This window comes from Vanessa cardui, chromosome 8, assembly GCF_905220365.1.
Source record: "Vanessa cardui chromosome 8, ilVanCard2.1, whole genome shotgun sequence".
Taxonomy (NCBI): domain Eukaryota; kingdom Metazoa; phylum Arthropoda; class Insecta; order Lepidoptera; family Nymphalidae; genus Vanessa; species Vanessa cardui.
The window spans coordinates 2,505,116-2,521,167 of NC_061130.1; the positions used below are offsets into that span (position 1 = coordinate 2,505,116).

Genomic DNA, 16,052 nt, shown 5'->3' on the forward strand with positions numbered 1-16,052 from the left:
GCACTTGTGTTACGGAAAATCAGAAGTAACGACGGTACCACAACACAACATTGATTTGGTTGGGAATCGAACCCGGCTCAGAGTGGCGTACCCATGACACCGGTGTACACTACTCGACCATGGAGGTCGTCATATTTAAATTAAATAATTTTCGTTTTACAAATTTAAAATAAGCAACTGAGGCCCAGTGGCTTGTAAACTTAAGTATTATTCGAAAATTGACATTTCAAACCGTAGCCAATACCGACGAGATTTTGCTATAATGTATAAAGTGGTTTATTCACCAACCTGTATTAAAACAGCGCGTGGCGATAAGCTCTAGAGAACAGGAGACCTTAACCCAGTATTGGAAAATTTAAAGACTGATAAATTTTTACTATGACAAGCATTAAAATATATTTAAATAGATACTCATTTCTGAACTATATTTATAAACAACAAGTAGTTGTCCGCGGGTTCGCTCGGTTTAAGGGTGTTGGTTGTCACGTGTCAGGCAAAAAAGTAGCCTAAGGCTAAGTCCTTTCTTGTAGTTCAAGGTCATACCAAATTTCATCAAATATGGTTCAGCGGTTCGATCGTGAAAATTGGCGCTTTAATATGACGCCTATTTTAAAGCGCTAATAGCGCCATAGTTAAATGTTCGCTTAGCGACGTTAAAGTCGTAGGATCGATCCTGATCCCTTGGGCTATTGTCGTACCAAATCTCAACATTCGTGATAACCTTAAAAGGAAGGTTTTACTTGGTGGTAGGGCTTTGTGCAATCCCGTCTGGGTAGGTACCACCCACTCATCAATTATTCTACCGCCAAATAACAGTACTCAGTATTATTGTGTTCCGGTTGGAAGGGTGAGTGAGCCAGTGTAACTACAGGCACAAGGGACACAACATCCTAGTTCCCAAGGTTGGTGGCACATTGACGATGTAAGGAATAGTTAATATTTCTTACAGCGTCCTTTTCTATGGGTGATGGTGACCACTTACCAACAGGTGGCCCAGATGCTCGTCCGCCAACCTATACCATAAAAAAGGTAAATTATACTATTGTACTGGTTGGTACTATTCTGAAAAAAAATACTTTTTTCATGAACAGACAAAGTGACAGTATAATCTTACGACTTATATACTTTTTTATATAATATCGTCAATATTAATCTGAGTCCTTTAATATCCGGTGCAACGAAGCCAGAGACTTGATCGAATATAATATTTCCTTGCAAATAATATACGTCGAAAACAGATGATCAAACAGCGTGATCTCTGAGTTGAAGACTTGAGTGGAATGAAAACGAAAAGGAAAATAAATTCGTCTTTACGAATAAATCTGCATACCTGCTATTGATATTTGTCAAGTAGCGTCTTCGTTGCGAAGTTTTATGTCAGATCAAAGGCTTACGTTGAAATCGAGGGCTTATATAAAGACATAAGAACAAATAGAAATGACACGAGCCATGTCTTTTTTATTTATAATGTGATATATCCATTCATTTTATTTTAAGCACTATGTACACGTGTGTCGTATTATGTTATATAATCTGAAACTATTGTATTTAAATGAGATTTCTTACGCCAAAAATGTTGCTAGATCTGTGTGCTCGGTCCAGAAAATTACTCAAATTAACTCTTTTAAAGAAATAAATGGCCAAGATGGCCCAGTAGTTAGAATACGTATATTATAACCGATGATTGCTGGTTCAGAATTTTCATGTGCTTAAGATTTTTATGATTCATCTCGGTGGTGAAAGGAAACATCGCGAGGAAACCAGTATGTCTCTAATTTCAACGAAATTATATTAATTGTGAATCCACGAAGCCGCATTTGAGCAGTGTAGTGGAATAAGCTCCTAACCTTCTCCTCAAAGGGAGAGTATGTCTTAGCCTAGCTGTGTGAAATTTACAGGTTATACATGTTAAATAAATAAATGAACTCTTTACCTTGATAATATAATATTATAAATGTCTGTCTGTCTATTTGTTTCTCCTTCACAGCAAAACCGCTGAACCGAATTTAATGAAATTTGGCATCAAAATAAAACTAATTATAACGGATGAATCGCGTATATTAATTATTGACCAGTCGGAGACGGAGTCTACCCGTGACCACGAACACTGCAAAGTGCTCGAAACGTCGGGATGTTTTAAAAAATAATTAATATACGCGATTCATCCGTTATAATTAGTTTTATTTAAATGTGTAATAATCGCGAAAATTTAAGACAACATTATTTGGCATCAAGCTTGAACTCCAAGCGCCCCTCCCTTGGATTTCATTTTTTATTTTTTTTATTTTATGGAATACCTGATAATATAATGAAATATGGCCACCTGATGGTAAGTGGTCACCATCACCCATAGACAATGAGAAATATTAACTATTCCTTACATGGTCAATGCACCACCAACCTTGGGAACTAAGATGCTATGTCCCTTGTGCCTGTAGTTACACTGGCTCACTCACCCTTCAAACTGGAATACAACAATACTGCGTACTGTTATTTATCAGTAGAATATCTGATGATTGGATGGCACCTACTCAGGCGGGCTTGCACAAAGCCCTACCACCAAGTAAATAAGCTACTTTTCATACCTAATCTGAATCATTTCAACTGACAATCGACTCCTAAAACACGAGAGAAGACGCGGGCGATTATACGTGTTACTATAAAATGTAGCTGTCAAGTTATCAATATAAATAAAAAACGTTGACTGTTTACTAAATTAATAGATTTATTATTGATACGAAAAGGTTTATTAAAAAAAACTCATTAAAATTATATACCCCATAAACAAAATTGCGTCGCATTATACCAATTTATATTAAAAAAAACTCTTCTTTGACGTCGATAATTAATATATAAAAGGTTAAAAATTATTAACGTCAATTCGAATATACCTCAAAGGAATATAATTAAATGCATTAAATGAAAACCGCTTATCGAAAAGTCTGCTTGTATGAGTCAATAAATAAATAATTGACTTAAAAAATATCTCGTTATTAATACCTGTATAGATCAAAGAGCTATTTATGCGAAGTGGTTTCCGGTAGAGAAGAATAAGGCCACCCCAACCCAATTCGTGGGTGTCGTAAAAGCGGACTACGGATTTTTTTGTTAAGTGCGAATATAATCAATACGATTGATGAATTGAGTCTAGTCAAATTTAAAAAGACGAGTGGTTTTCAAAATGTAAGGCGTGTACAACACTGATACCAAAATATTCTACAGATTTTGTTTATTTATGACATCATTAGAAACATCTAAAAGTATCTTTATTGAACTATCTATGCATTATATACAAAAAATAATCCTCTCGAATCACTCTATCTATTAAAAAATACCGCATCAAAATTCGTTGCGTAATTTTAAAGATCTAAGCATACATAGGGACAGACAGCAGTGAGTGACTTCGTATTGTACTATGTCATAATGATGATGAAATGACCGATAAGAAACTCATGCTGCAATCAATTAATTTATTTCCAATATATTATGTTAACATTTTATATATTCTTATTATATTAATAGTTTCATATAGTGAATATGAGACTATTAATGTTACTTTCCTATAATGCAGATTAGGTATTCAAAAATCAAACTCAAAACCAAAATAAACTTTATTCAAGTATCCTTTTACAAGCACTTTTGAATCGTCATTTTACAATTAAGTGAAGCTACCACCGGTTCTAAAAGTAGATTCTACCGAGAAGTGAAGAAGAAACTCAGTAGTTGCTCTTTTTCAACAATTAACAAATACAAATTCATGTTAGTTAATATAATTATTTAAATTAATATATCCTGCTTGGAAGTCAACAGATATTAACGTCACGCTTTTTTATCATCTATAAATAACTTGTATCATTTTCACACCTTGGGCCAATATAACTAGCTCTTCAGGACACCCAATGAACATACAACAGTAACAACAACAACCTGTAAATTTCCCACTGCTGGGCTATATACATGTAGCAGAACTCCTATGAAATCAGCTACATGCATTTCCTCACGATGTTGTCCCCCGAGCGCGAGATGAATTACGAACACAAATTTAGCACATGAATATTCAGTGCTGCTTGGCTGGACTTGAACCCGCAATCGTCGGTTAAGGTACATATGTTCTAAGTACTGGGCCATCTCAGCACTCAACGCTAACGACCGTAACATTATCAAACAGTGATGACGTCAAACATTTTGGTCATAGAAGTCTGTCAAACGATTTAATAAACTGCAATAGCACTATCGCAAATAATACTGATAAAGACCATAAATATTTTATGACATTACGACATCAACAGAACAATAAAAGTTATACTATTTGTATAGACATGGTATATAAGAGGATGTAACCTACTACATTCTCTTATGTACCATGTGTATGGAGCTTGAGGAATAGTTTACACGTTGGCAATGATACTCTATGCGAGACCAATTAGATTAGTACTACTCACTACTCTATTTCCTAATAAGTCCATTAAGTATTACTGTGCTTCGATCAGAATGAGTAAGCCAAAAATACAGACAAAAAGGACATATCTTAGTTCAAAATGTTGGTTGGCATTGGCAAATATCTTATCTGTGGTAGTGTCCACTTACCACAATGTGGACCATTTGCCAATCTGCCTGCCTGTATGAAAATATTTTTTGCAGGACATTCAATTACAATCAGTAACTTAAAAATAGTGAATTGTATTTACAACAGGAACCAGAAATAACATAATTTATACAAAAGCTGATGTTTTTAATTATCTCATCGGACTCAAATATTGCAAGCACAGTTTTATGCTTTAACGAGAAAAACAATATGATAAGGAAACTTGTAAGTTATGTCCGCAATTAACCAGAATTTCATTGCATCTTATAAGGAAAACCTTACTTAGCAGCGAACATTCATCACTTGATATTAATTTACTATCCGCTCTGAATTCAGAGGAGTAAAATTTAAGTTTCTGTTGAGATTTTCTGAAATAATTTGATGTAAACGAATCAAGCGAATAAAGCGCTGCATTTTTTTATACTGTTTAGTACGCGTGCAGCTTAACAGATGATTGCGGGTTCAAATCCAAGCAAGCACCACTGAACATTCATGTGCTTAATTTATCTTTATAACTGCTTGGCGGTGAAGAAAAACATCGTAAGGAAATTTGTATCTAATTTCATAGAAGTTCTGCCACGTGTGTATTCTACCAATCCGCATTGGTGGTGTGGTGGAATATGTCCCAAATCTTCTCCTCAAAGGGAGAGGAGGCCTTAGCCCAGTAGTGGAAAATTTACAGGCTTTTGTTATTTGTTGTTGTATTGTAGTGCTTTCGTTTCTTTAAATCAAATCTCGCAGGCTGATTATAATCATTTTATCTTGAGGAGTTGAAATGTTACAAATGGTTTCAGTTTAATGAAAATGAATTTCATTAATAAACATTTCATTCTACATAAAAGTTTTGGTACAGATAAGAGACTTGAAATCAGCACCCAGTTTTGTATATTTCTTAATAGATTACATGTTAGTTGTTGTAGTTTTGTTTATAGCATCTAAGTTCTTTTATGTATTTATTCTAGTACCTTCGCTTCGAATGACTTTAAATTTCTGATATACGTTGCAACGAGTTTATGACAGATATGTACATTTTATTATTTTATCATAATTTGATTTATGTTATTTTAATATGATAATGATAAATTTTCAGATTGGAAATTAATGACTAGAATTTGCATTGACATCTGCAACATTATCGCCGTTGTTTCGGAGTTTCTATTTCTTGAGTATTTCCAAACGTTCGTTTTCGTGAGATTGCGAATTCTTTAACTGTTATATATTGTATTTGGTTTGTACGTTCATAATCGGATCGTATGAAGCGTCGATTTACGATCGTAACCCATCTATACTATAATCGTAATCCATCTGCGACATGTACGTTTCCAATCTCAAAGTGATTCCATTACTATTCACTAGACTATATAATACATATAAATTCGCACTGCAAGAGATTCTGTCTTATTGCCAATGTGATGCCAAACGTGGGATCTTAGTTGTCACGTCTGCTATTTCCTAGCTATTCTATGTGGAATATTTTATACACTCTATACGTCTATCACACCGGGAAAATTATATTATTTGAAATAATGATTAAAACAACAATATTCAAGCAACGTATTACTAGTGTCATGATTTTTAAATAATTTTAATTGAAGTAATAATATTTAGTACTGCTTTAATTTTTAAATACATTGTTTTTAAATTAAATAACATTTTTAAGTATTATTATTGATTCGGTTATCGACAACATATTGGTGCAAGCCCGTGCCTTCCTCGGGTGGCGTGGCGTGGTGTGGCGACTGGTACCGCCTGGCACGAGAAAAAGAACACAAGAGGATTGATTGGGAACGAAAAAGAAAAAAAGGACATTCTTGTGAGAATAGTGGTGAAGACTAGTTAATTTTAATATAATAAGCGGATAATTAATATTGTATCAAGTGATAAATTAATATACTGAAATAATTAAATGTTACGTGAGTAGTTTTATTACACTTCAGAAGTGACACGGACCGGATAAAAAGGTATGTTTAAACAAATATTATCGAGACATTTTGTCTGTGAGGATGTTGTTTTAACGCCCAGAGCGGTAAATTATACACCATTAATTAATTAATGAATTTTTAATACTGTCAGCAGACAAATAATCTTGATATAGCTTATTTCTTTTTGAATTAAGCTGTTGACCGGCTTATTAAAATATTTAACATAGAATATATATAATAAAAAAAATGATGATATATTTTTTTTATTCTTATAAATAATCTACCATTCTGACTACATATTTACTTGGTTAATAAATCGCAATGCTGATTTTCTTTTTCTGTGTCCATCTACTAATAAATTATCTTATTGATCTCTATTCTCTTATTCTCTAGTCTTAAAGTATTATAGAATCGGATAATGTTAGGGGGTGAACTATGTTTGTTCATCGGATAATGTTAGGGGGTGAACTATGTTTGTTCATCGGATAATGTTAGGGGGTGAACTATGTTTGTTCATCGGATAATGTTAGGGGGTGAACTATGTTTGTTCATCGGATAAAGTTAGGGGGTGAACTATGTTTGTTCATCGGACAATGTTAGGGGGTGAACTATGTTTGTTCATCGGATAATGTTAGGGGGTGAACTATGTTTGTTCATCGGATAATGTTAGGAGATGGACTATTTACATATGTAGCTGAGCTGAAATTATTGTTGTTTTTGCACATAGTATGGTAAACAGATTACGTCTCAGATAATATTTATACGTTTTAGAATTTACTGGCAATGTCATCTGATCATGAAGCGGATACGCCGCCGGTTACGCCTACAAAGCGACGGCGGCCGAAGAAGGCGAGCAAACGAAGGCGAAGGAACTCGTCTTCTTCGTCATCATCCGCTGATGAGTCTTCACCGCGAAGGACGCATAAGCTATCAAGCAGGCTAACCTCTAGGGACGTGCTGAAACTTCTGTCCAAATGGAAGGGAGAGTCAACAAAGAATAATTTTGGTAGTAACAATAATTTTAATAATGTTATTCCTGAATTTGACCTGGCTGCGAAAAGTAAACGAATGTGCCTCTATATACGGTTGGGAAGATAAGCAGACAATACACTACTCTTTACAAAAGCTAATTGGTCTGGCTAAGAAATGGTTTGAGTCTTTGCAGACGGTCAAATTTACTTGGGACGAGTCACAACTGAAATTACGCAAGGCATTCCCCAGCGACGAAAATTACGGACGTCTCTTGGAAGAAATGTTAAATCGCACATCACGTAATGATGAGAGCTTGCGGGAATATTTTTATGACAAATTGGGTTTGTTAAGTATGTGTGAAATTACTGGTAAGAAGGCTGTTGATTGTATTGTGTACGGCATAAGCGACCGATCTGTTAGGAATGGGGCACAGGCTCTCAATAGTACGGAACCAGAAGATTTGCTTACTTACCTTTCTTCCCAAAAACCACAACAGGCTATAAGTTACAATAATAGACCGCGTGAACGCACATTTCAAAAGCCCAACAACTCTGCAAACACCAATACGGGTGCCAGCAGCTCAAATTTAAATTCTGTAATTTGCTACAATTGTCGCGTTAAAGGTCATCCTTATTTTAAATGCACTAAGCCGCTAACAATATGCAAACGTTGTAATCGGGTAGGACATGACAGCGACCGATGCAGTCTTGACTCCTTAACATCCAGAAATCGTAATTCAAACAATAACGTAGAGAATTTTGAAAAAAAAAAACTTTAAAAATTGACACAACTAATGACCCTAATAGTAAGTTCTTCAAAACTATCACAATCAATGACCATTCTCTCAAAGCCTACATAGACTTCGGGAGTGAATGTTCTCTTTTGCGTAAAAGCGATGCAAAGTTTTTGAAACTTGCACAAAATTATGACAATATTCCAATTGTAAGAGGGTTTGGTCAGTCTTCTGTAGTACCTTTGTACAAAACCTTCGTTTCTGTGAGGGTTGATGACATTGAATCGATTATCGAAGTATTAGTGGTTGATGACGCGCACATGCAGGTATCTGTGATTATTGGACAAAACTTTACAGGACAGCCATTCATTACAGTCTTAAAGAATAGTGACAATCTGACATTCTATGTAAGTCCTAATAAAAATCCATTTGATAACGATGAGGATACATTAAAACTTTACGTTACCGATACCACTAACATTTCGAAAACCGGCGTTGTCCCTGTGCAAATAGATCATGATTTTACCGGAGATATTTTTATTGGGGGCTATAACTCAGTCGAGCCACAAAAGGAATACCGGTTGTTGCAGGGCGCTTACCGTATTTGTTGCGGCAAAGGTGGGGTCATTATTTCCAATCTGTCCGATAGTACTTTAACTTTTGAAAAGGACGCCTTGATATCTAGAGCAAATCCCTTTGTTGAACGGCCTGCTTACCAAATTAACAGGATTGTAGAGAATTTCTCTACGATAGAACCCCTCAATAAAGCCGACATTAAGATTGGACCAGGTTTTGACAATAGTCAAGCAAATGCGCTTTATTCGTTACTTCAGGAATACCGGGACTGTTTCGCTACTAACTTGGGTGAGATAGGCTGTGCTGTTGACGTGGAAATGAAAATTGATCTCGTGGATAACAAACCGATTGTTTACCGACCCTACCGCCTATCTCATTCCGAACGTGAAAAGGTCAGAGAAACAGTTAATGAACTTGTACAAAACAATATCGTTCAAGAGTCAAAGTCTGATTATGCTAGTCCAATTTTAATGGTAAAGAAAAAAACCGGTGAGCAGAGACTATGTGTAGATTTTAGGGCATTGAACAATAAAACAGTCAAAGATAGGTTTCCTCTTCCTCTCATTGATGATCAGTTATCTAATCTTAGTGGGAATACCTTCTTTACCACCCTCGATCATCAGGATATTATCAGATCCCAATGGCTCCAAGTAGCCGACATCTCACCGCCTTTGTCACGCCTGATGGGCATTATGAGTTTTTAAGAATGCCCTTCGGACTCGCTAACGCGCCAGCCGTCTTCCAAAGGGTGATCAACAAAATTCTCGGTAATAAGCGATTTCAATATGCGTTAGCCTATTTGGATGACGTGCTGATACCATCAAAGGGAGTGGACGAGATGTTTTGGCGACTAGAGGAGGTGCTTAAAATTTTTAGAGAGTTCGGATTAACTTTGAAGCTCTCTAAGTGCCGTTTTTTCGATGCCACTGTTAGCTACTTGGGATATGACATTTCCTCACAAGGCATGCAACCCGGTGAGGCTAAGATAACAGCGGTCAAGGGATTTCCCACACCTCGCAATACACACGAAGTTCGTCAATTTCTTGGCTTAACTGGTTATTTTCGCAAGTTTATAAAAGGTTATGGGGAAATCGCTCGACCGTTGACTTCTCTATTAAAGATAGAGGCAAAATGGCAGTGGTCTGAGATCGAGAACCAGGCATTCTCCCTTTTGAAGGAAAGTCTTGCTAGTCGTCCTGTTTTGCCCCTTTATGACCCAAGATTGGAGACCGAATTGCATACCGACGCCAGTTCTGTTGGCGTAGGGGGCATATTGATGCAATGGCAGAAAGAATCGCGTGTTTTAAAACCAGTAGCATATTTTAGTCGCCAAACAACACCAGAGGAGAGATATTTGCACTCCTATGAGTTAGAGACCCTAGCCGTCGTATGTTCTCTAAAAAAATTTAGGATTTACCTTTTGGGCATACCTTTTAAGATTTTCACCGATTGTGCTGCACTTAGAACGACACTAACAAAAAGAGATTTAATTCCGCGTATAGCGAGGTGGTGGCTGCAAATAAGCGAATTTGATTTTAGTATAGAGTATCGACCGGGGGTACAAATGCAGCATGTTGATGCTCTCAGTCGAAATACCACTGTGCCCGCGAACTCAGAGGAACATTTATCCGTTAACATTTATTCTATAGAAAAGGACAACTGGCTTCTAAGTTTACAAAGAGCAGACCCCGACATCTCGCGTATTTCGCACATTCTAAAACCGGAAGACGACCTAGAGGGCCGGGATATTCGCAAAAGTTACTAAAACGCTAGAAAGGATACAAAGCAATTTCTGGTTCCCAAAATTGAGAAAATTTGTTAAAAAAATATGTAGCGGCTTGCTTAGAGTGTGCATACAATAAAGATACTGCAGCAAAACGAAAGTCTGGACATTTATACCCAATTGAAAAGGTTAATATACCTTTTCACACTGTCCATATGGATCATTTAGGGCCATTTGTTCGCAGTAAGGATGGTAATACTCACATTTTGACCGTAGTCGTCGCTTTCACAAAATACGTGTTCAAAACCAAAACCACTATCAAAGTCCTTGAGAAAATATTTTATGATTTCGGTATTCCGGCAAGGATAATATCTGACCGCGGTACTTCTTTCACGTCGACAGCCTTTAAGACCTTTTGTGAGGGACAAGGAATTAAGCATGTATTGAATGCGGTCGCTTGTCCCAGAGCCAATGGTCAAGCCGAAAGGTTCAACCAGACTATTCTTAATTCACTAGCGGCAGACAGGATGAGACCCTGTATATATATAAAGGCTTTGGTGGTATATAATTCAGACAATAACAGTTCCAGTGAGCATAGTGATCGCAATAGCGCTTGAATGTATGTGTACAGGGTCTTATACTAAATCCATGTAAATATTTTTTCTGTAAACAATTATTTTTGGTACAGCGTGTGTTTTATTAAATGTAAAAAAAATGTATGTATATGTTCATATGTGTGTGTATGTGCATATATATGTATATGTATAAATTACTCACTGTATGATCTACACACATCTGTTGAAATAAAAACAAATATAAATGTAACTATAATATGTAATGTATGAATTAAAACAAATGATTTATTCCAATGTAATCGCTCTATTTTTTTATAATTATTTCAAACTATCAATATTCAATATATAATATGTGTTATGTTTGTAATGAATGATTAATTAATATTATATGATTGTGGGTAGTTGTGAACTGATTTGACAAAATAAATAGTTTAGCTTTGATTCTCAAATATGTTGTATCTTTTAATGGCGACTGTGGAAAATTAATAAATTTTTGTGGAAAATGTCATCGAATATTGCTTTAACGACATTCTTCGTGTTTTGGATCAGTTTTATGAGCCGGAAGTTAACGAAATTTTACAAGCGGGAAAATTTCTTAAACGTCAACAATTACAAAGTGAAAGCGTGCAATATTTTGTTTCGGCGATAAGTTTACTAGGCGCTAAATGTAATTTTGTGGATTTAAAACGTTAGTTAAGAGACCGGTTAGTGTTGGGTGTGCGTGATGACCGCTTAAGGCGTGAATTATTGAAGATTAAAGATTTAACATATGAGACAGCTGTACAGACGTGTCTTAATCACCAAGCGGCGTTACTTGATTTGTACCCCGATGCTAATGAGGCAAAGCAAACTCCGTTCCATGTTACAGAACCCATGAATATTAGTAAAATCAGATCTTATGATTGCCGACACTGTTCGCGTGCACATAAGCCAGGAGAGAAATGTCCATTTATAAAAGCAAGATGTTTTTATTGTAAGAGATTTGGGCATATTGCAGCTGTATGCAATAAACGATCTGGAAAGACGCAGGATATCTCTAATATTGAAAACAGTGGGGAGGAGGCAACATTCAGTGATAGATCTATGATGGGTATATATGTCTGCTCCGAAAATTATCGTCAGCCGATAACAGCAGATGTTATGATTGAAGGTGTTAAAGTGACTATGGAAATTGACTCTGGAGCATCAAGAACTATTATTTCTGAAGATACATACAATAAATTGTGGTCAATTCCTCCTTCACTTAGTGCTACTAATATAAAACTTGTAACATGGACTCGTGAACCATTAAAAGTACTCGGTGAAGTAAATGTACATGTGAAGTTGGGTGCTAAGGAAGCTCGATGTGACTTGATAGTGGTTTCGGGCAAAGGACCTAGTCTCTTAGGTCGGAATTGGTTTCATGGATTAAATATTGAAATTGTTGGACTTTGTTGGTCTGAAGATAAGATAACAAATTTAATGAATCAGTTTCCTGGATTATTTGCTAGTGAATTAGGAGAATATAAGGGACCACTGGTGTCTTACATGTACGTGCTGATGCTAAACCAAAATTTTTAAAAGCCCGAGCAATTCCATTTCCTTTAAAACAGCAAGTTAATGAAGAATTAAATAAAATGGAAGATCAAGGAATTCTAACTCCTGTAAATTACTCAAATTGGGCTACTCCATTACGCATTGTGAAAAAGGATGATAGGTCACTACGGATTTGTGGTGATTACCGAGCTACAGTTAATGCGGCAATTGATGTAGATTATTTTCCACTTCCTAAAGCGGTGGAGGCTTTTGTTAAGCTGAGTGGTGGTCGTGTATTCAGTAAACTAGACCTTAAACAAGCTTATACACAATTAAAAGTGGATGATAAGACAGCAATGCTTTTAACTCTGAACACCCCTATTGGATTAATGAAAATGAATCGCCTAGCATTTGGTGTAAATGCAGCACCGGCTATATTCCAACGGGTGATGTCTACAGCCTTTGCTGACAAGGAGGGAGTTGCTTGTTTATTAGATGATATAGCAATTATGGGCCGGAATGAAGAAGAGCATGAACAGCGATTGTATGAAGTTTTACATAAATTGCATGATATGGGTTTTCGCTTAAATGTATCAAAATGTATATTTGCAGCTGAAAGTATCACTTTCCTTGGTCATATGATTGATGCTAATGGCTTACACCCGGCACCAGCTAAGGTTAAGGAGATTCGTGAGAAACCAGCATCAACAAATAAAGAAACTTTACGAGCATTTTTAGGCCTGTATAACTTTTATGAAAAGTTTTTACCCGATAAGGCTACACTTTTGGAACCACTGTACCGCTTGCTAGATTCTAAGAGACCTTGGAATGGGAGTGAACCTGAACAAATAGCTTTTGATACGGCTAAGAATCTTCTACTTCGGAATTGACTTTGGTAGGATATGAGCTGGATAGAGAATTGCTTCTTATTTGTGATTCATCTGATTATGGTTTAGGAGCAATCATTGCACATGTAATGGATGATGGTTCTGAAAGGCCAATTATGATGGCATCGAGAACTCTGCAGAAACATGAAAGACGTTATGGACAAATTGACAAGGAAGCCTTAGCCATAATATTTGGATTGTCAAAGTTTAATGAATATTCAGCGGGTCGTCAATTTTCTATTATAACAGACCATAAGCCTTTGGTTGGTTTGTTTAATCCAGATAAACCAATACCAGAACAGATATCACCTAGAATGTTGCGTTGGTCATTAAAATTAAGCTGTTATCAGTATATTATTAAGTACAGAGTAGGAAAGTTGATTGGTAATGCTGATGCTCTTAGTAGATGGACTGTTCCTACGGCTTCTGTGGAGGAAGCTCCTCTCAAGGATGTTTTATTACTGGATGAGACTCCAGATGGTTGGAACTTAGATGCTAATAAGGTAGCATCGGAGACGAAAAAAGATCCGGTTTTACGGAAGGTTATGTTTAACATGCTACATGGATGGCCACGTTCAAACTCCGATCCTACCTTACAACCATTTTGGCAGCGCAAAGAAGCTCTATCACATAGTAAAGATTGTTTACTGTGGTGCAATAGAGTGGTTATCCCTAAAACCCTCCAGGAGGATGTGTTAAAGTTATTGCATGCTCCACATGCAGGAATTGTGCAAACTAAGGCTTATGCTAGAGGATATGTTTGGTGGTATGGAATGGATAAGGAGATAGAGAGATTAGTTTCTGGATGTCATCAGTGTCAAGCGGTAAGAAACAACCCACCAAGGGACCCGCAGACGTGGATTGTATCTGAAAAGCCATGGAAAAGAGTGCATATAAATTTTGCAGGCCCATTTCAAGGTAAAACTTTTCTATTATTAATTGATAGCTACAGTAAATGGTTGGAAGCAGAGATTGTTACGTCTATGAATAGTACCAGTGTAACAACAATTCTCAGGAAAATATTTGCATCTCAGGGACTTCCTGATGTATTAGTTTCTGATAATGGTAGGACTTTTGTTTCTGAGGAGTTTAATAATTTCCTAAGCAAAAATGGGATACAACATTTGTATTCTCCACCATATCATCCAGCTTCCAATGGCCAAATTGAAAGGAGTATACAAAGTTTCAAAAATAAATTGAAGAAATTGTCTGAGTTGGAGATACCATGGAGTGAAAAACTCCCTAGAGTTTTATACTATTTGCGTACAGTACCTTGCACTACTACTAACAAAAGTCCAGCTGAGATGTTAAATGGGCGTAAATACAGAACAGCAGTGTCTAATTTACACCCAGATGCTGTACCAAGTCGTACTGAGTTACAGTTGGATAATGCAGCGCAAACCTCACCAAGAAGAGCTTTCACAGTGGACCAACCGATACTGATCCGTATGTATGGACCAGGTGAGAAATGGAAGAGGGCTGTAGTAGAGATGGTAGAGGGTCCCAGCTCGTATCTGGTGAGGACAGAAGACGGAGTATTACAACGTCGGCATGTTGATCAAATTCTGGCTCGTAGTGTTGAGGCGACTAGACAAAATGACGAGCCTCAAGATAGAACCATGCCTCCTGTATCTTTATCACCTAGATCAAACTCTGACTCACTCCAAACAGATGAACCTATTGAAATACCGCCACCAGAATTGTGGCCGGATGTAATTGGCATACCAAATACTACAGAATGATAGTTAATTAATTTTCAACTTATTTTATTGTTGTAATTGGGCAAATCTTTACATGTAATAAATAACTTAAATGTGTTAGGGGAAGGTATGTTATGTTTGTAATGAATGATTAATTAATATTATATGATTGTGGGTAGTTGTGAACTGATTTGACAAAATAAATAGTTTAGCTTTGATTCTCAAATATGTTGTATCTTTTAATATGTTTATAAATAATTCGATTACTAGCTTAATTGGCGAATGTCATGATTTGTTTTATGTAGGATTATTAGCGCGCTAACCTTTGAGTTGTACTCTTAAATTTATGTATCATTATTAAATTGTGTAGAGTTAAGTTTGTGTTGAGAATTGAGCAAAGGGTGTATTTATATATAAACTATAATGATTAGCATGTCGTGCGCCGGGAGTCGGCACGATGTCGGATGGCCGAATGTCATGATTTTTAAATAATTTTAATTGAAGTAATAATATTTAGTACTGCTTTAATTTTTAAATACATTGTTTTTAAATTAAATAACATTTTTAAGTGTTATTATTGATTCGGTTATCGACAACATATTGGTGCAAGCCCGTGCCTTCCTCGGGTGGCGTGGCGTGGTGTGGCGACTGGTACCGCCTAGCACGAGAAAAAGAACACAAGAGGATTGATTGGGAACGAAAAAGAAAAAAAGGACATTCTTGTGAGAATAGTGGTGAAGACTAGTTAATTTTAATATAATAAGCGGATACTTAATATTGTATCAAGTGATAAATTAATATACTGAAATAATTAAATGTTACGTGAGTAGTTTTATTACACTAGGATACTCTTGAGTTTACGTT

General features: G+C 36.2%; 2 protein-coding genes across 2 annotated transcripts; both read left to right on the plus strand.

The window, feature by feature from the left end:
* Positions 1–12,702: 12,702 nt before the first annotated feature.
* LOC124531736 (uncharacterized protein K02A2.6-like) lies at positions 12,703–13,491 on the plus strand. The gene has a single exon (XM_047106248.1). It carries the CDS (start codon positions 12,703–12,705, stop codon positions 13,489–13,491), a length of 789 nt encoding a protein of 262 aa, XP_046962204.1.
* An 86-nt stretch (positions 13,492–13,577) lies between these two features.
* On the plus strand, positions 13,578–15,230 carry LOC124531737 (uncharacterized protein K02A2.6-like). The gene has a single exon (XM_047106249.1). The coding sequence runs from the start codon at positions 13,578–13,580 to the stop codon at positions 15,228–15,230; it is 1,653 nt and encodes a 550-aa protein (XP_046962205.1).
* The last annotated feature ends 822 nt before the right edge of the window (positions 15,231–16,052 follow it).

Bases quoted from the DNA above. Each gene is read 5' to 3' on its own strand.
- LOC124531736 (XM_047106248.1), top strand. From the start codon at position 12,703: ATGGAAGATCAAGGAATTCTAACTCCTGTAAATTACTCAAATTGGGCT.
- LOC124531737 (XM_047106249.1), top strand. From the start codon at position 13,578: ATGGATGATGGTTCTGAAAGGCCAATTATGATGGCATCGAGAACTCTG.